The sequence below is a fragment of the Aureobasidium pullulans genome (genome assembly GCF_000721785.1).
Source record: "Aureobasidium pullulans EXF-150 unplaced genomic scaffold scaffold_5, whole genome shotgun sequence".
In the NCBI taxonomy this organism is placed as follows: Eukaryota; Fungi; Ascomycota; class Dothideomycetes; order Dothideales; family Saccotheciaceae; genus Aureobasidium; species Aureobasidium pullulans.
In genome coordinates this window covers 1283198-1307604 of record NW_021941025.1, presented here as the reverse complement: position 1 = coordinate 1307604, position 24407 = coordinate 1283198, and the positions used below count along the sequence as shown (strand labels likewise).

Below are 24407 nucleotides of genomic sequence, written 5' to 3'. Positions count from 1 at the left end.
TCAAAGAAGCGAAAGGGGTGGGCAATTGGAACAGCTAGATGATGGGCCTTGCAGGTGAAGGCCGACATGGCTTAACGTGCAATGCACTCTAGGCAGTCTGTTCATTCCAATCAACTCTCAAGCCCATGAGACCGTTGCAGGACAAATCCCGCGAGCCAGATTGCAGGGTCAGACCACAACGCAGGGCAGGCAGGTCGACGAGACATGGCGATATGCAGGCAAGCGAGAAGAGCTGCACTGCAATCCTCCGGTCGCAGGCAAACAACGAGTGCTGCTGGCGGGCCGGGCGCGTCGAGGGAAGCGGTCGTCTTGTAGGTGTGGGTGGTGGTGATGTGCAGCGAGTGGAGGTGGCCTTGGTGCACGGGTACGACGGGAATTCCTTTTCGAGCCGAGCCTTTTGGCTGGAACTTGGATCGCCCCGCCCTTAGCGACGCCAAAAGCGATGGAGCAGTTGCGCCAGCATCAGCCTTCGTTGTTAGTAGCCGTCGATACATCGCATCGTCGACCATGTCCGCGCAGCAGGCGGCCTCCGTTAATCCTTCTCTCCCCTAGTTCCACCCGTGCTTCCCTCGACTCTTTGCCTGAAGACCAGACGACCTGGCCATGTCCCCCGTGACGCAATTGACTAAGAGAGCGAGCGTGTGAAGTGTGTTTCGAGCTGCCCAGCACCCACTGAAAGCGCGACCAGTCCGACCGGACATCATCACCGCATCATCCCATCACCACCACCGAGACGTCCCGAGCCTCCGACCTCTTGGCCATCGACGACCATCCTGGATATCTTTTTGCGCCCGATCGACTGGAGGATCCAAAGGACAAGATAGCGAAGGGAAAGAAAGAGAGAAAGAGTAGCTATTGGCCGAGTCCAAGGTCGAGGACAGGACTGGACGAGAAGCTTAGTTGGCTTCTGATGGCATGCAAGCTCGAAGTTGGCAGATATCTCTCGTAATACCGAATCGCCCTTCGAGTCCCGGCCTGCTATAAGTAGAGGTCAAGTGAGAGCTACAATGGCCGACACGACGCCCAAAAAGTCCAAGCCCGAGCGGCTGGCTCGGTATGTCGACTTCCGCTATGCCTGTTTGCCGCAGTCATTGCTCTTGCTGTATGGAAATGAGCTGACGCTTCGTTTGATAGCGAGCCCGATGTAGAAGTGTCGCCTAGCACTGTCGTAAATCCCACATATAACCGTGGAGCGGCACTGGCCTGGGACACGCCTGACTTCGGCGACTATCGCAAAGACTTGTCGTGTCTCGAGTCCAGTGGCACTGTACCGTCCATCTCACGCCAGCAGGCTCCTGAGTACACGCCTCCGCCGTATGGTCGTAACAATCGCCCTTCGCATCTAGCCTCGAATCTCTTCAACAACAACTCTTTCTACAACTCATCCAGCGATGATCTTCCACAGATGTCGCCGGGCTTCATCCCGCAAAATGGCAACAACCTCTCGCTCGAGTGGAACGGCGATGATCGAAGGCCATCCGTGGCTAGTACGACGACCATGTCCTCGACAGGTTCCTCCAAACGCAGCATTACAGGAAAGTTCCACAAGAAGCTTCAAGGCTTCTTTGGCGAAGACTTTGACCCGAATGCGCCGCCGCCCAAGGATCCACCAGAGCAGCAAAACCAGAGAGGTCGCAACCCGTCCAATGCCACACAAGTCACGCAGACGACTCGTCCTGGTAGTCCATCGGCATCGCGTCCTCGTACTCCGAATACCAGTAGTGAGGTGACACCATGGGACTTCGAGCCCGCCCCTGCGAATGTGAGTTTGTTTTGTCGTATAAAGATGCCTGGTCGTGTTGGGCTGACATTAAATGTGTTAGTTCCATACGCAGTCGACGCAACCGCCGAGCGCTCCTTCCCAACAGCAACAGCAGCAGACACGTGCCCAGAAAGGTTCCGTGTCAGGTCATCACCATCGTCTCCGACTTCCCGGCCATAAACACAAGACCAGTCTGGAAGACATTGATGACGGCGCTTCCGTCATGAGTGGCCGCCCTGGCACCATCCGCAAGGATTCGACTCTGCCTACGAATTCCAATGGAGCACGCCCACGCGCCACAAGTCCCTCGCCTAGCATGAAGAGTATGATGAGTGCACAACAAAGCCAGAGCGAAGCCCATCTCGGCCAACGCTCCCCCGGCCACCCCTCACAAAGCGCCAAACGCTCGTTGTTTGATCGCGTTACTGGCCGCAAGAAGCACGACAAGACTGCCGAGTCTAGCTTGAAAAATATGCCCTCCTCGACCGGCTCACTCTCAATTACGCAGACACCAACAGCTCCAGCTGGAAAGAAAAAGGGTCCTGTAGGCCCGGACGGCAAGCCAATGGCCTTGGGTCTCACAAAGAAAGAGCATACAAGGATTCCTTTCAAAGGACCCAGACGCGCTGAACCAAGCGCCGAATTCAACAAAAAGGATCCAAATGCCCCGCGACCCGACGCTGTTCGCAATGCGTCTGCTTTGTGGCACCTTGACACTGATATGAGCCAGATGGAAGGTATCGTCAACCGCAGCCAACCAATGACACCACCCGTTACGAGCGAGATCTTTACTGGTTTCCCTGGCATAGAACCCAGTAAACCTGCTGAAGAAGAAACTGGAACATGGGAGGTTCCTGACAGTTGGGCTGTCAAACGGGTCCCCGATTCAAATGTCGCTGCTCTACGAGAGGTTGATGAGGAAGGCCATGTTCCCAGGGATGAAGACCCAGGCCCCATGTACTTTATGCGCATTTTCCGAGCGGACAGCACTTTTGCCGTCATTTCGGCCGGTTTGAACACCACTGCTAGCGAGCTGATTCAGATGATGGCCAAAAAGACTTTCCTGCAGGACGAACTAGACACATACCAGATCGTCATGCGAAAGACTGGCTCGAGCCGGATACTTGCGGCAGGCGAACGCCCGCTGGCAATACAAAAGCACATGTTGGAAATGGCCGGCTATAACGACAAGGACAAGCCGGAAGATTTGGGCCGCGAGGACCACGGATACTTGGTACGCTTCACATTCTTGCCTGGAAAGCTTAGCGGCTACTCGAGCTTGGATCGCGACCCTGGCTTCAACAAGATGCAGAAGTTCAATCACATCGACCTTGCAGGCCGCGATCTGGTTACTATTCCAATCGCCTTGTACCAGAAAGCCACAGAGATCATCACCTTGAATTTGTCCAAAAACTTGTCTCTCGACATTCCCAAGGATTTCATTCAAAGCTGTAGCAACCTTCGAGAGATCAAGTACACCAGTAACGAAGCCTGGAAGTTGCCCGCGAGCATCTGCCTGGCATCAAGACTGACCATGCTTGATGTCTCGAACAACAGACTCGAACAGATGCAACATGCGGATTTGCACAAGCTCCACAACCTTGTTAGTCTCAAGCTGTCCAACAACAAGCTCACGAGTCTGCCCGCCTACTTTGGCTGCTACCAAGCTCTTCGAAGCTTGAATTTGGCCTCTAACAATCTGGACACGTTCCCCGATTTCCTTTGCGAGCTCAGAACTGTCGTCGACTTGGACATCAGTTTCAACGGTATCTCGGCGCTACCAAAGATTGGTAAACTTGTCAACCTTGAACGGTTGTTCGCTACCAACAACAAGCTGTCTGGTTCGTTCCCCGAGACGTTCAAGCACCTCGTCAAACTTACTCAGATTGACATTCGCTTCAATGCCCTGGACAACATCGATATTATGGCACAACTACCACAATTAGAGCATCTCTTGGTCGGCCACAACTCTATCGCCGCATACGAAGCCTCATTCTACCGCATCAAGGTTCTCTCTCTTGACCACAACCCCGTCACCCGTTTTGGCTTGACTTCTCCTGTTCCTACTCTCTCGGTATTGAACCTTGCATCTGCTAAGCTCACCCAGCTTCCTGATGATTTGTTTGCAAAAATCTCAAACATCTCGAAGCTTGTTCTAGACAAGAACCATTTCACGGCACTTCCCTCTCTGATCGGTAAACTTACCAAGCTAGAGCATCTCAGTTTGGCCAAGAACATGTTGAACAATCTGCCCTCAGACATAGGCAGACTTCAAGATCTGAAATACCTTGACATCCGAGAGAACAACCTTAGCAGACTGCCACAAGAAATCTGGTATGCTCGGAAGCTAGAATCACTCAACATCGCCTCCAACGTGTTGAACGAGTTCCCTAAACCGGGTGCACCTCCTCCATCTTTGCCACCATCTCTGCCGTCAGAGGCGGCTACCCCTGTAGTGACTCCTGGCGGTACGAACACTCCAGACTTCGATGAGCTTGGCAAGCTTGAGGCTTTCCAGCTTAGAAGGCCCAGCCAGGTCGGCCATGGTATGTTACCGGGTGGTTCACCAGCTGGTCGTAAAGCCTCAATTGCGTCCACTTATGGTGCACAATCAAGACACCCTTCTCTGGCTCCAAGATCGTCGACGGAGTCTGGACTTAGCAGTGCTGCTGCTACACCAGGGCCACGCAAGGACTCTACCATGTCTAACAGGCTTGCTTCTACCTTTTCTCATACCCTGCGTCATTTGATTCTGGCCGACAACCGCCTGTCCGACGATGTGTTCGACGAGCTTGTCCTCCTCCCCGAGCTTCGCGTCCTCAATCTCTCATACAATGAGCTCTACGACATTCCACCACGGACCATCAGAAGGTGGCCACACCTGACAGAGCTTTACCTATCCGGTAACGACTTGTCTGCGCTTCCAGCAGAAGACTTTGAGGAAGGCTCCGGATTGAGAGTGCTGCACTTGAACAGCAACAGATTCAATGTTCTGCCCGCAGAACTTGGCAAGATCCAGAAGCTCCAGACTCTTGACGTTGGCAGCAACGCGCTCAAATACAACGTATCAAATTGGCCTTATGATTGGAACTGGAACTGGAACCACCAGTTGAGATACCTCAACATGTCTGGCAACAAGCGACTCGAGATCAAGCCCAACGTTAACGTCGTACCGGGACGCGAGACTCGAGACTTGACGGATTTCTCCACATTGCAGCATCTGAGAATCCTTGGTCTCATGGATGTGACCTTGACAATCCCATCTGTGCCTGACCAAGGCCCCGATAGACGTGTGCGTACTGCTGGATCCATAATCGGTACACACATCCCATACGGTATGGCCGACACCCTTGGACGTCATGAGCATTTGTCAACGTTGGACATGGTCATTCCCAGCTTTGGTGGTGTCGAAGATCGACTTTTGTTTGGTATGTTTGACGGTCACAATCTGAACACTGGAGGTAGCAAAGTCGCCAAATTCCTTTACGAAAAGTTTAGACATCACTTTGCAGACGAGCTCGCAAAACTTCAAGAGGGCGACGACTCACCCCTGGACGCACTGAGAAGGGCATACCTTTCGCTGAATAAGGATCTTGCTACAGCAGCCACACAGGCGCTAGAAGCTCGTGCGCACCCAAGTGCTGCACTCCTTCACAGAGGAAGCATCACCGGTTTGGAGCTAGGCGAAGACGACATGACTTCTGGAGCTGTGGCTACTATCATGTACCTGCAAGGAATGGAATTGTACGTGTCAAACGTCGGAGACGCCCAAGCTCTGTTGATCGATTCTGAAGGCGGCCATCGAATCATCACTCGCAAGCATGCACCTGCCGAAGCAGATGAGCGCATTCGCATCAGAGAAGCTGGTGGTTATGTCTCGCGTCAAGGAAAGCTTAACGACGCCCTTGAGGTTTCGAGAGCGTTCGGTTTCGTTCAGCATCTGCCTGGTGTAATTGCCTGCCCCCACACGGCCCGCATTTCGCTCAAAGAGTCAGATGAGATCATTGTCATTGCTTCTCGTGAGCTCTGGGACTACCTGACGATGGACTTTGCCGTGGATGTTGCTCGCTCAGAACGCGGTGACCTAATGCGTGCTGCGCAGAAGCTGCGTGATTTGGCTATCGCCTTCGGTGCCACTGGTAAAATCATGGTTATGATGATTGGCGTGAGCGACTTGCGCAAGAGAGAACGCGCTCGTTTCAGAACTCACAGCATGAGCATGGGTCCTAGTGGTGCACCAGATGAACTCTTGACCATCTCGAGACGCCCCAAGCGTGGAAGAGACAATGTCGGAGACTCCAAGCTCGCTCGTCTGGACCAAGAAATTGACCCCCCTCAGGGAGAAGTCACTCTGGTGTTTACTGATATCAAGAACAGCACCATGCTTTGGGAATCATACCCCATCGCCATGAGAAGTGCGATAAAATTGCACAACGAACTCATGAGAAGACATTTGCGTATCATTGGTGGTTACGAGGTCAAAACTGAAGGTGATGCTTTCATGGTTGCCTTCCAGACTGTTACTAGTGCACTTTTGTGGACCTTCACCATCCAAAGTCAACTTCTAGAGGTTCCCTGGCCGCAGGAGATTCTCAACAGCATTCATGGACAAGAGGTGCTCGACACTGATGGCAACCGCATTTTCCGTGGTCTGTCAGTCCGTATGGGTATTCATTTCGGTCGTCCTGTGTGCGAGCAAGATCCCGTCACTGGCCGTATGGACTACTTCGGACCTATGGTCAACAGATCTGCGCGTATCCAGTCCGTGGCCGATGGTGGTCAGATTACTGTTTCATCAGACTTCATTGCCGAGATTCAGCGCCTGCTCGAGACACACATCGAGACTGATAGAAGTGGCTCTACAGGGTCTGACGATGCAATGGGCGATGAAATGATCGGCAATTCCATCCGCCGCGAACTGAGATCACTCAGCAGTCAAGGTTTCGAAGTCAAGGATCTCGGTCAACGCAACCTGAAGGGGTTGGAAAACCCGGAATACATCTACCTCATGTACCCTCACTCGCTGTCGGCCCGTTTGGTGGTCCAACAGCAGCAGCAAGCACAAGCAGAACAGGTCAAGGCCGCCGCCGCTGCCGCGCCAAACCGCAACGTCGGTATAGAATCTGCAGAGGGCGACGCTGCAAAGAAGAGCGCCGACAGCCAGCTCAGCATCGACACCGACCATGTATGGGATCTTTGGAACGTGTCGTTGCGTCTGGAGATGTTGTGCAGCAGTTTGGAAACCACAGGACTGACAGCCCTAAAGGCGCCCGAGACGGCACTGCTGGAGCGCATGAAGCAGCGCGGCGGTGAAATAACCGATCGATTCGTCATCAACTTTGTCGAGCATCAGATCAGTAGAATCGAGGTAAGCATCAATTCTTCAAAGTGCTTGAGTAACATCAATACTGACTTTATCCACAGACTTGCGTTACGACTCTGGCGCTCAGACATATGATCCAGCCGTTCAGACCTGGTATCCTGTCTACCTCGAAGCCTATGCATGAGATTTTAGGCGAGGTCACCGCCGCCATGCAAGAACTCAAACGACTCAAGGGAGATGTCGACATGAATGACGCTTAAAAGCAAAGAGCGTAAGAAATGGTCGTAAAAAAGAAGGAGGACCGTATCATCATCAAGGAGACACGCCTGGGGGGCATATTTTCTTCATCCTTTTTACTGCTTTCAGGGAGGAGCATCTTTTTCACGTGTACTTCAATTTTGGGAACCAGGCTCACGTCAAAAGGTCATTCGGGCTTTTGTTTATCGTGGGATCAAAGGAGTGGTGGTGTGTATGGTTTGTTATTGCTGCTGCTGCTTTTATGGGATTTCGCTTTCGCTCTCGCTTCTTGTCCTTTTCTTATCCTTGTTATTGTTGTATCACAATTTTTCACCTGCCTTTCTTCCCCTGACTTCCTTCCTCTCGCCGTCTTTGCTTTTGAGTGCTTTAGTGATTGCTTGGGGAAGAGTTGAAGCCTTTTTCGACACCGTGCTGCTCTTATCTTTTGCTTCGCACCTTCTCTGCCATGTACTTTTTTCCCGATCGTCCTTTTGTGAACCGGTCTCTTCGCCCCAGGTCGAGCTCTCTTTCCGCTGTTTCAAGTCCCTTTTAAGCTCTTCGAATTTTCAGCTCAAGGCAAACAAAAGAGCCTGCAGCATAGTGCGTTAAAACTTTCAAGGTAATGATATTTCTACATGTCCCACACTATCGACAAGAAAAAACGCCTGTATACACATCCCCTTCCAAGAATACAACTCCCATCCACAAAAAAATGCCAAAACCTGTTTTTTTGAACACCACTCTAATGCCAAAACATCCGAAAGAATAACAGGACATGTAATCTTACTCGTCAAGACCGATCCAACCATCCTCGCCATCTTCATCATCGTCATCTGCCATCTCAATCTCTTGAACGGCACCACTATCAACACTGGTCAAAAGCTTCATACCATCTTGAGCCTTCCTCTCCGGTTGCGCGAGAAGATATTCAACCATGAATTCATTGCTTTCCGCCACGGAGAAGATTTCCTTTTGGATTCTGGCGACGGCTCTCTGAACAAGTCTGGTGACTTCTGCGTATTCGCCTTGGTTTTTCTTGAGTGTGGAACCGTGGGATTTGAGCAGTGCTTGTAGCCAGAGGAGGTTGAGTTCTAGTAGGGGAGAGGCGTCTGATTGGACGGCGATGTGGCGGAGGAGGCGGGGGAGGTAGACTACGGGGAGGTCGGTGACGACGAGGGGGATATCGGCGGCGGGGACGGAGCGTTGGACGCGGATGACGAGTTTGGGGTTGTTGAGGCGGAAAGCCATGACCAGGGCCTTGAGGTATTGCTTCTTGGCCAGTGTCTTGAGAGTTGATTGAGGGGTGATGTCGATATCGAGGTCGAAGGGGTCGAAAGCGATGGTGGTGTCGAGGGAGTACACCAGTAGGCCTTCTGTACTTGCTGCGCAGAAGGAACGACCAGTGGGTGCGAAGTTGACGCCTGGAACACGCACCTCAGGGCCGATACGGCGGGATGCGGCGTCGCCTCTCTTAGCACCGGGGAGGGAAGTGTCCATACGGTCTTCGAGATCAGAAGCATCGCCTGTGGTATCGATCATACCGTTTGGCCCAGCCTCGCCCAAGTTCTTGGAGTTGAGGAACTCCTGCGTACCCTCGAGGGACAGATTTACACTGACGGTGTACTTGTGAAGGAGGACGCCGGACATGACGTCGTAGAGACAGATGTATTTGCTGTTTCCGGATGCGACGACAACGCTGCCATCAGCGGAATAGCTTATGCTGTTGAAAGATTTTGTGCCAGAAGCATTGGCGGCAGTTTGGCGATCGGTGAGTTTGCGACCGCCTGAGACGTCGCGACGGCCGTCGAAGCCAGCTTCTTGTGTGCCTTCTGAAAGTGACCAGAAAGTCAGTTGGCCATCTAGTGTGCTGACGGCGATTTGTTTTGAATCTGGTCGTACGGTCACGCAGAGGACGTCTGCTTGTAGTTGGAGGGGCTCGCTAGTCTGGGTGCGAGCGAAGATTGACCAGATGCGGACGGTGTGGTCCCAAGAGCCTGATACCAGAGCACCGCCATTAGGGGCGAATGCCAGTGTCGAAACAGGACCTTCGTGACCAGAGAGCTTATCGAGCAATTGACCAGTCTGGACAGACCAAATGTGAATGTCGAAGCTGTCGAGAGAACCAGCAGCTACGACTTCGCCTGACGGGTCGACTGCGATCGAAGAGAAAGAGAGACGTTCAGGAGCGGTAAAGGTTCGGAAATTTCGGTATCTTATCAGATCCCAGGCTCGTATCGAACCATCCAGAGAAGCTGTAAATAGGACATTTCCTCGTTTTGCAAACTCGCACGCTGTGACTCCTGATGTGTGTTCGGTGAATGTGACGATACAGAATCCAGAAGCAACGTCCCAGACCTTGATCTTTCCGTCGTCGGCGCATGTGATGATGCGATCTCCGGAGGGCGAATACGTTAGGTTGTTTAATGAGTCGAAATGTCCTTGTTGCTTCAAGATGTACGATTCTGACTGCCACTCCCAAACCAAAAGTTGTCCAAGCTGAGAAGCACCGAAAGCGAGCCATTCACCAGTTTTATTGATGGTGACAAAGTCGACGTCGTTCTGCGAGATGCTGAGGTTGTGAATTTGGTTGAAGTCAGGAAGCTCGTAAAGACCAAAGGTACCGTTCGAGAAACCAGCAACCAGAAGATTTGATTCCGGGTGGAAAGAAGCGCATGTCAAATGGGCGCCATTTTGCATGAAGTAGTGTCTCTCGGCGATTCTCCATCTGAAGTTCTCTTCAATGTCCATCTCATCCTCGGGAGCGTTACGGGGCGGTAGGTATTGCCACTGGAAGAGGGCACCATCCTTTGACACGGTCCAAATCGTCTCTTGATCGGCCGAGAACCATGCGCCGTGAACACCTTGTCTGTGACCTCCAAGAGTGGTGGGCTCAAAGCCAGCTTCAGGGTCCAGACTCCAGATGCGTGCCGTCAAGTCCTTGGAGGCAGTAAGGAAGAAGCGCGAGTCGCTAGACCACTCGATGCTCTGTACTGTGTCGTAATGACCGGCATATTCTCTGTGCTTCACGAAGGGTGCGAACTCGAGGGAGCCATCCTGGGTATCGGCAGGTGTGGAAGGCGTTCTCCAAGTTTCAATCTTGCGACCAAGAGCGACGGCGAAATGTTGACCGGAAGGCGAGAAGACAAGCGACGAGACGGGACCTTTGAAGGAGAAGTGGTAGAGAGATACGCGACGGTGGAGGTGTGTAAGAATAGCCTGGCCGTCTTCGTCGACTGTGAGGAGGAGATTGCCCTTGGGGTTCAAGGCAAGGCGGGAGATGTTACGGCGATGAGCGAAGGGGAGGGTATGCGACTTGTTGCTACAACAGAGGGTCAGTATGACTGTATGCGACTGCAATTAGAAGAAGAAGGCGCACTTGACGAGGTCAAAGACAGTGACGCGATTGCCGACGGGCGACAGCAGGCATGTGCCATCCGGGCTGAAGCAGAGGTTTCCTCTCCTGTAGACCGTGCCGAGCAGGTTGGAGAACTGGAATGTTGTATCAGCTTGGGAGTCTCTCCAGATAACCAGAGAAGAGTCTAGCAAAGAAAACACACCTTGAAATCAGTCTTCATCTTGACAATGTCTCGATCGCAAGGTCCAACATTTTTTCTGGCTTTGGCTTGCAAAAGTCGGCGAGTCGGAGGCTTCTCTGCTTCCCCGCAAAAGGGTTCGGGCGGGAGTGCACGGGCCCGCGGACGGTGGCTTCCTCAGGACAGGGAAAGGAGACCTAACCGGACACTCAGAGGCACATCTTGTTCCTGCCTGCATTGTACTTGCTATCGCACTTGCTTGATTCACCGTCGTTTCCTCAAGCCGCGCTTCTATATTGCGCCGCTTTTCCATCGACATCCACTCGTTTCGCCTAATCTAACTCATCCCACACACAATACCGCCCACCATGGCCGACTCTGCATCGCCCATTGGCATTGCCAACGTATGTGATGCGCTGCTTGCTTGACAAACCCCCGAGGCTGACCCTGATGTAGCTCCCCAACCAACGGTACATACTCGCCCTCGATCATCCATCGCCCATCGACTAATGCCCTGTCTAGCCACAAGATTGTCGCCAAGCGCGGCGCCGCCTTCACAATCATGGTCAGCTCATCGTTGTATCGGCAATCGCATCGAGGAAATACTCACAATCATCCAGGTTGCTGGCGAGTCGGGTCTCGGCAAGACCACCTTCATCAACACTCTCTTCTCCACCACCATCAAGAACTACGCAGATCACCGCCGTCGTCACCAGAAGCAGATTGACAAGACTGTCGAGATTGAAATCACAAAGGCCGAGCTCGAGGAGAAGTTCTTCAAGGGTCCGTTTCATACCACATGTTGCATCATATACCAACACCCATCTGACAAGCCTTTCAGTTCGCCTCACCGTCATTGACACTCCCGGCTTTGGCGACTATGTCAACAACAGAGACTCATGGCAACCCATCATCGAGTTCCTTGACGACCAGCACGAGTCATACATGCTTCAGGAGCAACAGCCCCGTCGTGGTGAGCGCATCGACCTGCGTGTTCACGCCTGCCTCTACTTCATCCGTCCTACTGGTCACGGCTTGAAGCCCCTCGACATAGAAGTCATGAAGCGCCTGTCCAGCCGCGTTAACCTCATCCCCGTTATCGCAAAGGCCGACACTCTCAGCCCTAACGACTTGTTGAAGTTCAAATCAAGAGTAGGTTCTCAATCTTTCCCTGCATTTCCCCACATTCTGACCCCCACAGATCCGCAACATCATTCAAGCCCAGGGCATCAAGATCTACTCTCCTCCTCTCGAAGAAGACGACGAATCCGCCCTCAGACACGCTCAATCCCTCATCACTTCCATGCCTTTTGCCGTTATTGGTTCCGAGAAGGATGTCACCACTCCCGACGGTCGCAGTGTCAAGGGTAGACAATACGCCTGGGGTGTTGCCGAGGTTGAGAACGAGGAGCACTGCGACTTTAAGAAGCTGCGCGCCGTTTTGATCCGTGCCCACATGCTCGACTTGATTCACACCACAGAGGAGAACCACTACGAGGCCTACCGCGCACAGCAAATGGAGACTCGCAAGTTCGGAGAAGCCAGGCCACGCAAGCTTGATAACCCCAAGTTCAAGGAGGAGGAAGAGGCTCTGCGCAAGCGTTTCACCGAGCAAGTCAAGGTTGAGGAGCAGCGCTTCCGCGCCTGGGAGCAGAAGCTCATCGCTGAGCGTGACCGTCTCAACAAGGACCTCGAAACCAGCCACGCGCTTATCAAGCAACTGGAGACTGAGATCGAAGGCATGCAAGGCAGCGTCAGAGGCACTGGACGTCGCTAAGCTTTGCTGCCTCTTGGAAAAAGTCCAACAACTATTCGGTGCGCGAGTTCTCCAAAGATACCTTTTGTCTTTTATTTAGTTTTGTTTAACCTCAAGCCGGGCATGTACTTCTACAGGGTTGTAAGGACGGGTTTCATAGTGTGACCTCTGACTGGTAGTATGCCTTTTTATTCCACTGTATCAGAAGAAAAAGTTTAGAACAAGCACTTGACCATTTTCTGTTCAAGAACTGACAAACACAGGGTTTCACTTGGTTCAATAGCACCCACAACAGACAAATGACAGCACTGCCAAGTGACTCAAATCGCTCGATGACTCGAATGATCTGTATTTCCCTTCTTCTAACTCGACTTCATTGACGCCTCGTCACAAGAAAAACTCCAAAACGCACGTCGCCAGACCATCATAGTCTACAACTTGCAATACTACCCCATATCAGCAGTGTCGAGGAAGATGCCCGCCGAAAGGAACAAGAGTACTTGGTCCGAAGGTGTGATTTCGTACGTCCATTACATAGTTGCTCAATGCTCTCAACCACTAACATTCTTACAGGGAAATATTGAGGAGCTCTACCGAGAGCATTGAACTGCAAAGCGACCCCAGCAAGAACAAAGAAGTGTTCCGCTCGACCGTGAACAAAGAATTACTCTGCTTCTTCTCGCCCTACTATGTCGCTGCTATCAAAGGTCATTTCTCCGAAGCAAAGCAAAAGCTGTTCACCCTGGACCTGAACCATGCTCAAACCAGAGCATTTACGCACTGGCTTTGCACTGGTCGCCTTACCCATACCAATACTTCTGCATGGGCTGTGGACAAGAAGTGCCTTTTCGGACTCTATATCTTCGCAGATATGACAGATAATCTCGCCCTTCGCAGAGCTGTTATGTCTCATCTAGCCAGCGAGTTCATAGGTACTACTGATCGACCACACCCCAGTGAATATGGAAAGCTCTTGCCCCACCTTCCTAAAGGCTCGCCCCTCGTACCGTTCTGCTTGGATGCAACTGTGGTGGACCTGGAGCTCAACGAGTATCTCGGGATCCAGACCATGAAAGCTTCTCGTGGAGTGGAGTTGCTCAGATGGCTCCCAGAGGATCGCGTGCGCTACATAATGGAAGGCGTGAACGAGAGAAGAAAAAGAATCGATCGCGAAGACAAATGGCATTTTCTATGGGAGGCCAATGCGTGCGACTACCATGAGCATGACAGCGAGGAAGAATGGTCACTGAGTAAGTTGGAAAAGTCTCCCTCGTCTCGAATGAAGAGTGCTTACGACTACAGCTTGCGGAAATGTCACGCCCAACTCGAAGGAACCTCGACCTGAGTGCTACAAGCATGCGGGCGCCCAGCTTCTTGAGTACCTGAACAAACCGCGCGAACGACCGGTGCCACGCTACATACAAAGGGCTCGCCGCCGTCAATTGCATAATCACGATGAAGAATGAGCAGATGGAACCGGAACGATATGTGAAGGAAACCCAAATTTCTCACTTAGGCGCAGACCTGTCAGCGTATCTGTCGCCTACTGGGACAGTAAAAGCTCACACCGCTAGGCCGGGTGTCATTCAATCAACAGACAACGACAATCTACTTCCTTCAAATTCTTACATCCCCAACTCTGAACAGCTTCTAGGTTCTCACTTCTTATCACTTATAGAACCAAGACCCCCACCACCGACTACGATGACCTCTGACGAATTCGACGATGCGCGCATCTGGCGCTGGTGGACTTTGCCGTGTGTTTCAATCGCTACAGTGAATATGACCCGCGCTGACCTGTGCAGGGACATCGTTGGCAGATCATCCGAGATGATTCAGATCCAGAGTCAGGGCAACGATGGTGATAAGCTCTACCGCGCGACCGTCCACAAGGAACTCCTTTGCTTCTACTCAACATACTATACCGCCGCTATCAAGGGCCGATTTGCCGAGGCTGAGCAAGACAAATTTGTCCTCGAGCTCAATTGTGAGCAGACACGATTTTTCGTGGCATGGCTGTACTCTGGCCGCCTTGAGCACCATCCAGATAACGGACTGGACTCAGAGGACGCCTATGCGCTATACATATTCGCAGACCAGACAGATATCATCGCCTTGCGTAGAACCATCATGAGTTTCCTGATTGACAGCACCCTTAGATGGCTTCGCGAGCAACACTTTCCTGGCGATTTGGAAAAAGTCATTCCTCGACTTCCCGATCAGTCACAACTTAGACGTTTCCTGCTGGAGGAAGCCACAACCATATGGATAGACGACTCTCGCCTCTACAGCCAAGAGATAGAGGACTTTATCGTGCATGACCAGGTCCCCGATGGATATCCCAGAGACTTCTTCGTTCAACTCTTCGAAGGATATCGTTTGGGGATGGAGAAGAAGAAGAAAGACGGTGGAAAGAGGACTGCGGATTACACTTGTTATGATTTCCCGTGCGAATACCATGAACATTCCAACAAGAGGGAATGGCAGACTTGTAAGCAAGATGACCGGTTCTTCTAACATGATTAGTGCTGACACATCAAGCTTGCCACTACAGGCAGTCCTCGGCCGAAGTCAGGGAACCTCGGTCTCAGTACTTCTTGGACACAGCTGTCTGACCCCCTTACGCTTTTCGAGGATTACTACTAGCGACAAAGTCATAGTTTACACGAAGAAGTCGACTGCTGAGATGGATGCGCAGGAATAATGCAGTGGAGACAACAAGAATATCGAAGAGGAAGATGGAAGTTCCACCAACGGGGTTATTTTACACACCGATAGTTGTCGAACTTCTATAGACAGACCAATGAGATGACCGAGAAGTCCCATGGGCATGATGGGCTCGAATGTTGACAGTCGAGAATACACTTGTTTCCATGGGCAAAGCTCGAGCAATGATTGAGTACCTTGTAGCCATACTTGATCTTGCTGAGTACGCGGTGCTGCAACTATGGTTGCTGAATCAAGAGACATCACCCTTGTGCGGTCCATTTTGTTACATCAGCTCTTCAGCCAAAGCGATGCGCAGAAACGTACCCATTAGAATGCACAACATAATCGAATACGAGCACTTTGCCCATAGAGAAATTCCAGAAGTCATCGTGCAGTTTCACAAGCGGACCAGTGCCAGACTCCGGCGCGGGAGAGGAGGATTGAACTGCATCTTTTGGAAGCTGCGAGTCTGCAACTGCCTTCCTCATTGACGGGCGTCACGCGCTTCTTCGATATTGTTTCCAGCGCCGCCTCAAAGCCTGTCATCTCGCCAATCCACCTTCCTAACCCAACATCACAACACCGTCATCGTCAACAGTTTCATCATGCCTCTGGATATACCTGGAGGCGCGGAACCAGAGAAAAAATGGGAGAGAAACACTTGGAGTGCTAAAAATGTCTCGTGAGTCTCGTCCATAAGTTTACCTGTCGCTGATGATTGACACTTCACAGCAAAATCATAGCCAGCTCATCCGACATGATGAAGATCAACAGCCAAAACAGGTCCTTCAGCGCCTCGGTACACAGAGAGCTGCTTTGCTACTACTCGCCCTACTACGCGGCAGCACTTAAGGGAGGGTTTGCTGAAGCGCAGACGAACACCATCACCATCGACCTCAGTGACGAGGAGACGGCTGATCTTGTCTCTTGGCTGTACTCCGGACAAATCATCAGCTCCTACTATTCTCAACTGTTCGACGTTTATGTGTTCGCCGATGAGAAAAAAATGCTCGCTCTGCGCAGATCGCTCATGTCGAAGATCGTACTTTGCTGCGATGCACGCAACGAGGATTCAGAAGCCAACGAAATCAATTACTTTGGACTCGATGACATGTTGCCATACATCTACCGTCTACCGCCAAGCTGCGGTCTGTTCCGCTATCTTGCCGATTTCTATGTTCATCACTGGATTCTCATGCCCTGCGATGTCAGGTTTGACAAAGAAGACCCAGACAAGCGCATCCCCCGAGAGTTTTACTGGTATGTTATCAAGGCTCTTGCAGCCGACCGTAACAGAATGATCACTCCGAAAGCTTCGAATCTGTTGTGTCGATGCTGCCAACACTCGTCTTGCAACTACCACGAGCACGTGAGCGGAGATGAATGGGGTCAGAGTATGTTGTCTACATCCTCTCATATCTTTATCATTGTGCTAACTACTATCTGAAGCCTGCGAAGAAGTCTACGAGAACACTCCTACCGATATCAATGTACCAGGAGAATCATACTACGACTGATCATGGTGCCATCAAGGGCTGAGACACGAACACCAAGACATGACGACAAGTTGCTGCAAGACAACGGACGCGAGACATGCTTTGTAATTATTTTTGCTTGGTTCAACCAGCGTGCGGAGAAAGAAATGGGGGCTAGCGTTATTATACATGATTGACGTATGATAGAAAGATTGAGGGTCAATGGAAAAGCCAGGTGCTTCTTCATATTTCTACAAGACACTTTCACCCTCTGCGTTATCGTCAGCTATGCTTGACTTACATACTTAAGGCCACTACCACTTCAGCTCATCATTCTCTCAACATCCAGCAGCCAGATATTACTTGGATCAAGAAGTAAACATGGCAGCCAATTCCAATCCCAAAGGTCACATCTGGAGCTCCGATGCCTTTTGCGGCATTATCACTACAAAAACCAAGATGCTCGACTGTCGCGCTAGAGGAGACTTCCATGCCGTCATTCACAGAGACCTACTCTGCCACTTTTCGACCTATTACACCGCGCTCCTCAAAGGCGGATTCGCCGAAGCTGGCACGGACAACGTCACATTCGAGCTGGATAGACCGCAAGCAAGGATGCTTATCACTTGGCTGTACTCCGGAAGCATTACTGAAGACGCCCGTTACCATGATATTTTCGACTTATATCTCTTTGCCGACATGACAGACATAAGAGCTCTTCGGAAGTCTATTATGGACCATCTTCACAAGCACAGCCACGAAAAGGGCAACCCAAGGCTCAAACACGTAGCGAAAGTTCTTGCTGTTCTGTCCAAAAGCTCCGGCCTTGTCCGATGGATGGTTGATCGATATGCACGCCACTGGCGCGTTCGGATATCCGATGAGCCGAAACGCAAAAGAGCCATGGAGAAGTACAAAGACTTCTTCATTCAAGTGCGTGCAGCACAGGGCAAGGCAAAGGTTTACACCTGTCGTAGCTCACAATGTTGTGTGATCGAAGATCCATGCTGTGATGTTGTTGACGACACTCGGGGGTGCGGGTGCTCTCATCATACAAATACTCCGAGTCAAGCTTGCAACTACCACGAACACGCCAATTTTGATGAATGGAGAAGTGAGTAACCTTTGTGTAAAAGAAATTGCTCGAGAACTAATTTGCTGTACAGACTGTGCTGGAAAGAAATGGTGTTACTCTCACATAGCAGATGCCGCCTATCTCAGGGGCACCACTGCCGACGACCCATTGCCAAAAGACAGACTTGCTACTTATGAATACGACAGTAGCGACGACGAAGGTGGTTTCGGGTCAAGTCCCCGCAAGATATGGAAGTTCAGGAACTACCTCTCCGAGGATGATGAGAAATTAGTAATGATGAGCCTTAGGTAGTGAATGAGACTGGAAGCTGAAAGCTTTTCGAGACTTGTCTATCATAACTGACATTTGTGGACGCGTGATATCCAGGTGGAAGCGTGGTTAAAATACATCAATTAGACTAGAGAAATACATGTTTGGTGGAAGCTAAACAAGAGTCAAGATCTTGTTGCACAACGTATCGATGGTGAGACAATGAACTGCTCGTGTCAAAAGTCGTATCAACCTCAAAAGTTTCGCCATCGTTGAGAAATGAAGCAGAAAGAGCAAAAAGGACTTTCGAATCGCCACCTCCAAGGATCGAACCCACTACCTCCATCCCCCACGCCGTAAACAAAAAGACAGGGACGGACGTCCCACCTTTTCCCGGCTTCGTATGATATACGGTGGTCAGGGGATCTCCCCCTAGGCCAAACTACCGCTTGGTTGTTCCTAGGTGGATGGAAGAAAGGCGCACTGGTGAGTATATAAGGGTTGTGATTCATTGTTTGTGTATTTTGTGTGATTGAGATACTACATAGTGCGTGTTATACCATCTCGATCGTTAACTGCTGACCTTTCGCCGACCATGATCCTGGTGTCACTATCACCGCTTCTCCTTTTATTAGTCTTTGCCCTCTGATCTCTTCGACCTTTACAGTTTTGCAGGCATGACCGACATCGTTGCTCTACGCAAAGTTGGCACGAAGTAACTTCACAAACATGGTGAAGGAGATGCACCCAAGATCCAGGACGCTACAAAGGCCTTTGATATAGTACCACCTTCTTCCGGCCTTGCACGCTGGATCATCGACCAGTACTACATCATTGGGTGGTCCCTGGCGAATGGATCATCCAAGGCACATGAATGACGACCCCTCTCCAATACTGTGAGAGAAGTACACAAAGGTCTTTACAAGGAATGTAGTGCAATAGTAAGTATGTTGTCGTGTACATACTACGAGCATGATCGTCACCTATGGTGATTGCCTTCAGAAGGATGCTGAAGAATGAATCAGGGAGGTCGCCGTTTCTTCTTTTGACAGATTTCAGGCAGCAGAGCCTTTCGAACAATCGAGATCTGGCGTTTGCTCTCGTTTGTATTAATCTTGGAGCAGCTTGACATTTTTCTGCATTGAAGCACTCTTTATCTTCTCTTCTCTTTGTTCTGGAATGCAATGTTGCTGAGATTGCCATATATCTTCGACCTCTCCCTCCTTGAAGACCTGGAGCACAAGTCGCGGAAACTGACGCACAGTCAGCGCGCTGTCCATCTATCGTGACTCCACCAAAATGCTCGGCCTTGTTGACAGAAGTAAACCGCACTTGCGTTCTGAATGGGACGAAGATCGTCTTGGGTAACTATATTTCCCTGTCACAGAGCGAAGATCAATGCTGAACGTGCGCCTGTAGCTTTCTCATCAACGGAAACACCGAGATGATCGAACTCAAATGCACCGGCACATCATATCTCAAAGATGGCGAGAGAGTCGAGAGCGAAGGCACACCACCGTTTCGCGTCGACGTCCACAAGGATCTGCTTTGCTGGTTCTCATCCTACTACGATGCCGCCCTGTATGGTCAGTTTGCTGAAGCCAACACAACCTCTTTCACGCTGGACCTAGACGGCGAGGCTGCTCGTCTATTTGTTGTGTGGCTCTACTCTGGCCGAATCATCACTTTGGAGGAAGATACAACCTTCCCGTTGTACATCTTTGCCGACAAACACGATTTACTCGCACTTCGACGTTCCATCATCACGCATCTCGCGCGTCATGGGAAAGGTCTGGAAAGCGACACAGCTGTTGATTACTGCTTGGTACAGGCAACACTCAAGAAGCTTCCCAACAGCTCGGCACTTCGTCGCTATCTGATTGACTTGTACATCCACCACTGGAGTCCTGATGTGGAGGAAGGCTGGGGAAGTATCGAAACGCATGACTACAAGACGATGAGTAAATCATTCCTCTACGAGGTGATGTGTGGCCTTAGCCGTAAGAGCACGGAAAAAGTTCGTCGTTTCTGTCCTTGCCATAATAATCCCTGCAACTACCACGAGCATACAAGTTTCCAAGAATGGTTATCCAGTCAGTATATCTTCCATCCTTGTATGCTAATGTCTAAGTATTGACGCTTTATAGCTTGCGGCAATCGTGACACGGATTTCGGACCACGCCCGTTCAAGCCACAAGAGTCTTACTACAAGCAAATTGACGATGAGAAGACGTCGGAAGACGAGGAGATGTCAGAGGATAAGGAAGAGGAAGAGGATGAGGAGGACGAGGACGAGGAGTAAGGGCTTGGTAATCATGGCTATCTCTGTCGATGGTTTGGAAGAAGTTGCAACTATTGCCCTTGTTCGTTCCGCTCCAGGGTTGCATAAGGTCAAGGGATTCAATTAGTGACGAGCTACGTAAGGAAATTCACAACTCACATGAACGTCTAGCATCAGCACCGCAGGACCCACAATGTGACAAATGACGCAATGTCAGAGCCGCTATAGTCAGATTGACTCCGCTCCATACGTGTATATCAGCGTTAGCTACCAGTCGTGGAAAGATGAAAAGATTCCGAGCGAGAAAAATAGGTCGTCAGCCACTTACAAAACTGTGAAGAGTAACTGCCTGTCTGAGCGTGCCAAAGACAGCCATGTTCTTATTCCTTGTCGCTCAGAAGTGCAAAATAATCTCACGCCCAGCGCCTGGTTTGGGAAGCCGGCTCCTGCCTTTGTCTCCGACTTGTGCCCACTTCCAGCCATCTCCTCCAGAATGCCCCTGAAATCTATTCGGCCTGTAGCTATGCACACAATCTTACTGAGCTCGGTACAGCCGTCTGAGAGGCAATGACTGCTATGCTGTCAGTGGAGACACCCGATAAGTTAGCAAGACTCGGGCACATTTGAAGAGACTCAGCATGCCGGCGGATTGTACAATATGGCGTTGCTATCTTCTATGTGTGCCAAGCGTCCACAAATAGTAGCAACAAAACATACCTATCTAACGTTCTCAAATTTTCTCTTCCGTATGTTGTTGCCTATCGCCATGAGTCAACGTAAACCGCCAACTATTTCTCCATGATGACTTGGTCAAACTCATGACTTACGGTATTGATCTTTCCATAACAAAGTTTCTGCTTACACAAAAGAACATTCAAACCAGCATCATGACGCTTACCACCAACGAGTCAGCATCCATGCAGACGATCCCGACCGAACTTCTGCTGGAGATTTCTGATCATCTTCCCATGCACAGCTTTGTAGCTCTATGTCTAACATGCAAGGATCTGTACCACAACGAAACTCTACGCAGGCTCTGGACCAGGGTCTTGCCACAGTGCCAACAAGAATGTATCGAGAATCATGATGCGCTATACTGGGGAGGTCGGATATTGAACCATCAAGTCTATCATCTATTACACCTGTTAGAAAAAGATCTACCGGACCGGTCGTTCTGCAGAATCTGCCAAAAGCTACATCGACTATGTGATCCGCCAAAGTTCATGACTCGAGAGGAGTGCAAGTTATGGGAGCCTTGTCCTTTGAAGCCATCTCAGACGACTTGGTTACACCACGACAGCTGGGGCTTGCACTTGAACTTGGAAACATTCGAAAGTGCATACCATCGAGAGAAGCGAACAGGGGGTGACTTTGCGAAGCTACTTCGCATTATCTCCTTTGCCTCTTCTTGCTGGAGATTGTTCTACTATTATGATGAGACATTCCAAACGAAGCTGGAGCTGAGGCCAGTATTGGTCGGAGAAACCCTGATTATACATACTTGTCAGCGCGTCAAGTTTTACTCGCAATATTATGGATATCAGACTAAAGCCGACAAGATTCCGTCTTTCCTCCGTCCATGTCAATGTTTCAACGATCAGTTTCAATTTTGGCCAGTCTGGGAGCTATTGAGGCCAAATAGGAAGAATACCAAAGCTCTAAAGAAAATTTCTGGCATGTGGCGTTGTCGCGATTGTCGCGTTGACTGCTCGATCAGCATTTACGAAAGTCAAGAACGCAAGCTTGAGCTCAGGATTGAAACGTGGCAGAACATGGGCTCAGTCCATCGCTTCTCCTATCAATGCACCCAAGAACCGTTACGATTCCAACCTCCATCTCCTCTATGCAGAGAATGCGACGACAGCAAGAACACAATGCGGCACTGGAAATCTCAAGCGGCAACACAGTCAACACCTAGACATTATCTCACGTTGATCCGCATGGAGGATGTTGTGGATGGTGACTTGAGCCGCTTAGTACCAGCGAGCTTTGATGAAAGTGGGAACTTCCTCAGGCCATCATCTCCTCTTTATGTTGCATCGTCAGCACCGAGTTATTCCGGTATGGTCGCAACAGCTCTGGGAAGGGCAGGCACTTACGTATCATCCCTGCTCAATTGGTTACCACAAGCTAGATCTTCCAAGGCCCAAACATGTAATTGATCATCAAAAGCATTCTGCCTTTCTACAGCTGGGCTAGAAGCCTTAGAAAGGTAACGGAGTCTGGAGCCGGGTTCATCTCTGTAGCTGCGTCAAGAGGACCTTGTAGACAATGAGAAAACCAGGAGGATACTGTAGCAACAATTGAAGTAACGAGATTGAGTCGAACAGAGGAGACAAAGTTGCGGACTTCCAAGTGAAAAAGTATCATCCCTCAATCTTCACACGAAGCAGTGAAGATTATACCTCAATCTTCATCATCTTTTTGCAGGTGATGACCAACGTTTGCTCTGCACATGGACAATGAAGCTGCTTTGAAGCTCACTCGTGCCTACCTATGCATGTCTCATAAGCTTTGATATCTTTGATCCAGAGCTTTGCTGTTTGCCTACAGCTACAGTTCTTTGTTTGATAGCTAGTTATATAGCCGTAGCTATTCCCATAGATCACAGAAGATCAAGCACTCTTGTTACTCTTCCACTTATTCAAGTTTGTAACGACCAGAAGTAGCTATATACCATGGATTCTCACCGGCCACATATGGATTGTTTTGTAATATAAGTCTTCATAGCGCGTCCTAAACTGGGAATTCCGCAAACTCGGCTTGGAATCTGTGTTCATTTGATGACGTTGGTTCTTTGCTGGTCTGAAATTTCTGTGAAGAAAGCCGCGACTCTTCGTCACTTCCGTTGTTGTGTTGCGGAAGTGAGCAAGCTTTGTTGACAAACAGAACCTAGCTTCCTTCCCCAACTACATTCGAGAGCCTTTCCATAGCATATTACTCTGATCAACTGCGCGCAAAATGGCGCCCACTCTCAACGTAGAGGGTCATCGATGGAACATTACGCACACAAGGTACCTCTTCGACCCAGAGAACTCATAATCACTGAGTCTGCTGATGCAGAATAGCTATATCATCAGCACTTCGACCGACATGATTGAGCTGCGAGCCACGAACGTGGATTCCCACTCCGAGTTTGGAGTCAATGGACCGAATACTGCGCCGTTCAAAGCCTTGGTGCACAAAGATCTCCTTTGCTTCTACTCACCCTACTACCGAGCTGCTCTTAAGGGAGAGTTTGCTGAGGCCAAGCAAGATTTCCTAACTCTAGATCTTCCAGCTACTCAGGCTAGAAGATTCGTTAGCTGGCTTTACATTGGCTTCTTCCTCCCCAAAGAGTTCACTGCGCTATATGCCTTGTACGTTTTTGGCGACCAAACCGAGAACATGGCGCTCTGTCGTTTTGTCATGAGCAGACTCGTCCAAATTCCGAGGGGCAAGAATGCCAACGATCATCGTCTTTCTCTTACAACCATTGAAGCAAGCATGAAGACTCTCAATATGCTTCCCACCACATCGCCACTCTTCCGCTACATCGTGGACAACTTGGTCAACCACTGGGACGCCAACCAACCTTTCGACAAGAAGATGTGCGGAAGTTATGACATACCGAAAGAAGCGCTCTTCCAGATCATGTCAGGACTTGCGTCAAAGCCAGTTCCTCTGGTCAATGTCTCATCGGGGCCTCTCTTCGTCGCCCTATCAAAGTGTCCATGCTGTCGGCACCAATGCAATTACCACGACCATGAGAGTATGGAAGAATGGGAAGCTAGTCAGTACACCAACAGCTCGACCGAACTATTGACTGACCTGAACTCTAGCATGCGGTTCAATCCCCAACGTCACTCGGCCAGACCCAACCTTCGTACAAAACACCAAGCACCAGACTGCCGAAGAACAGGCGCACCCCTAGACGACAATTGCTGTATACTCAACAGCTCTATAATATCAGAACGTTTCAGCTTTCCGGCTTTGGAGGCCATCCA

At 50.4% G+C, this 24407-nt stretch overlaps 8 protein-coding genes across 8 annotated transcripts; 7 read left to right on the top strand and 1 right to left on the bottom strand.

The window, feature by feature from the left end:
* Window positions 1-1007: 1007 nt before the first annotated feature.
* M438DRAFT_333620 (adenylate cyclase protein) lies at window positions 1008-7345 on the top strand (the record flags this gene model as incomplete). The annotated part of the gene is made up of 4 exons (XM_029903628.1): window positions 1008-1054; window positions 1135-1762; window positions 1824-7130; window positions 7187-7345. 4 exons carry the CDS (start codon window positions 1008-1010, stop codon window positions 7343-7345), a joined length of 6141 nt encoding a protein of 2046 aa, XP_029762918.1.
* Window positions 7346-7958: 613 nt separating this feature from the next.
* Window positions 7959-10897, bottom strand: M438DRAFT_404286 (periodic tryptophan protein-like protein 2; the record flags this gene model as incomplete). The annotated part of the gene is made up of 3 exons (XM_029909717.1): window positions 7959-10641; window positions 10699-10811; window positions 10880-10897. The coding sequence occupies 3 exons, from the start codon at window positions 10895-10897 to the stop codon at window positions 8106-8108; spliced, it is 2667 nt and encodes an 888-aa protein (XP_029762917.1). The 3' UTR covers window positions 7959-8105.
* Window positions 10898-11122: 225 nt separating this feature from the next.
* On the top strand, window positions 11123-12792 carry M438DRAFT_344134 (cdc12 like protein). The gene is made up of 6 exons (XM_029905141.1): window positions 11123-11259; window positions 11312-11325; window positions 11378-11420; window positions 11476-11638; window positions 11697-12007; window positions 12057-12792. The coding sequence occupies exons 1-6, from the start codon at window positions 11224-11226 to the stop codon at window positions 12630-12632; spliced, it is 1143 nt and encodes a 380-aa protein (XP_029762916.1). The 5' UTR covers window positions 11123-11223; the 3' UTR covers window positions 12633-12792.
* Window positions 12726-14303, top strand: M438DRAFT_181535 (uncharacterized protein). The gene is made up of 4 exons (XM_029899192.1): window positions 12726-12824; window positions 12875-13132; window positions 13185-13861; window positions 13914-14303. The coding sequence occupies exons 2-4, from the start codon at window positions 13086-13088 to the stop codon at window positions 14075-14077; spliced, it is 888 nt and encodes a 295-aa protein (XP_029762915.1). The 5' UTR covers window positions 12726-12824; window positions 12875-13085; the 3' UTR covers window positions 14078-14303.
* Window positions 14304-15925: 1622 nt separating this feature from the next.
* Window positions 15926-16837, top strand: M438DRAFT_353826 (uncharacterized protein; the record flags this gene model as incomplete). Its single annotated transcript, XM_029906909.1, has 3 exons — window positions 15926-16002; window positions 16053-16714; window positions 16770-16837. The coding sequence occupies 3 exons, from the start codon at window positions 15926-15928 to the stop codon at window positions 16835-16837; spliced, it is 807 nt and encodes a 268-aa protein (XP_029762914.1).
* Window positions 16838-17251: 414 nt separating this feature from the next.
* M438DRAFT_251390 (uncharacterized protein) lies at window positions 17252-17641 on the top strand (the record flags this gene model as incomplete). The annotated part of the gene is made up of 1 exon (XM_029899649.1): window positions 17252-17641. A coding segment is annotated over one exon (390 nt), but the record flags the coding sequence as incomplete, so codon positions are not given.
* Window positions 17642-19629: 1988 nt separating this feature from the next.
* M438DRAFT_245531 (uncharacterized protein) lies at window positions 19630-19905 on the top strand (the record flags this gene model as incomplete). The annotated part of the gene is made up of 1 exon (XM_029899587.1): window positions 19630-19905. A coding segment is annotated over one exon (276 nt), but the record flags the coding sequence as incomplete, so codon positions are not given.
* Window positions 19906-23382: 3477 nt separating this feature from the next.
* M438DRAFT_353823 (uncharacterized protein) lies at window positions 23383-24334 on the top strand (the record flags this gene model as incomplete). The annotated part of the gene is made up of 3 exons (XM_029906908.1): window positions 23383-23435; window positions 23490-24193; window positions 24243-24334. 3 exons carry the CDS (start codon window positions 23383-23385, stop codon window positions 24332-24334), a joined length of 849 nt encoding a protein of 282 aa, XP_029762911.1.
* Between the last annotated feature and the right edge of the window lie 73 nt (window positions 24335-24407).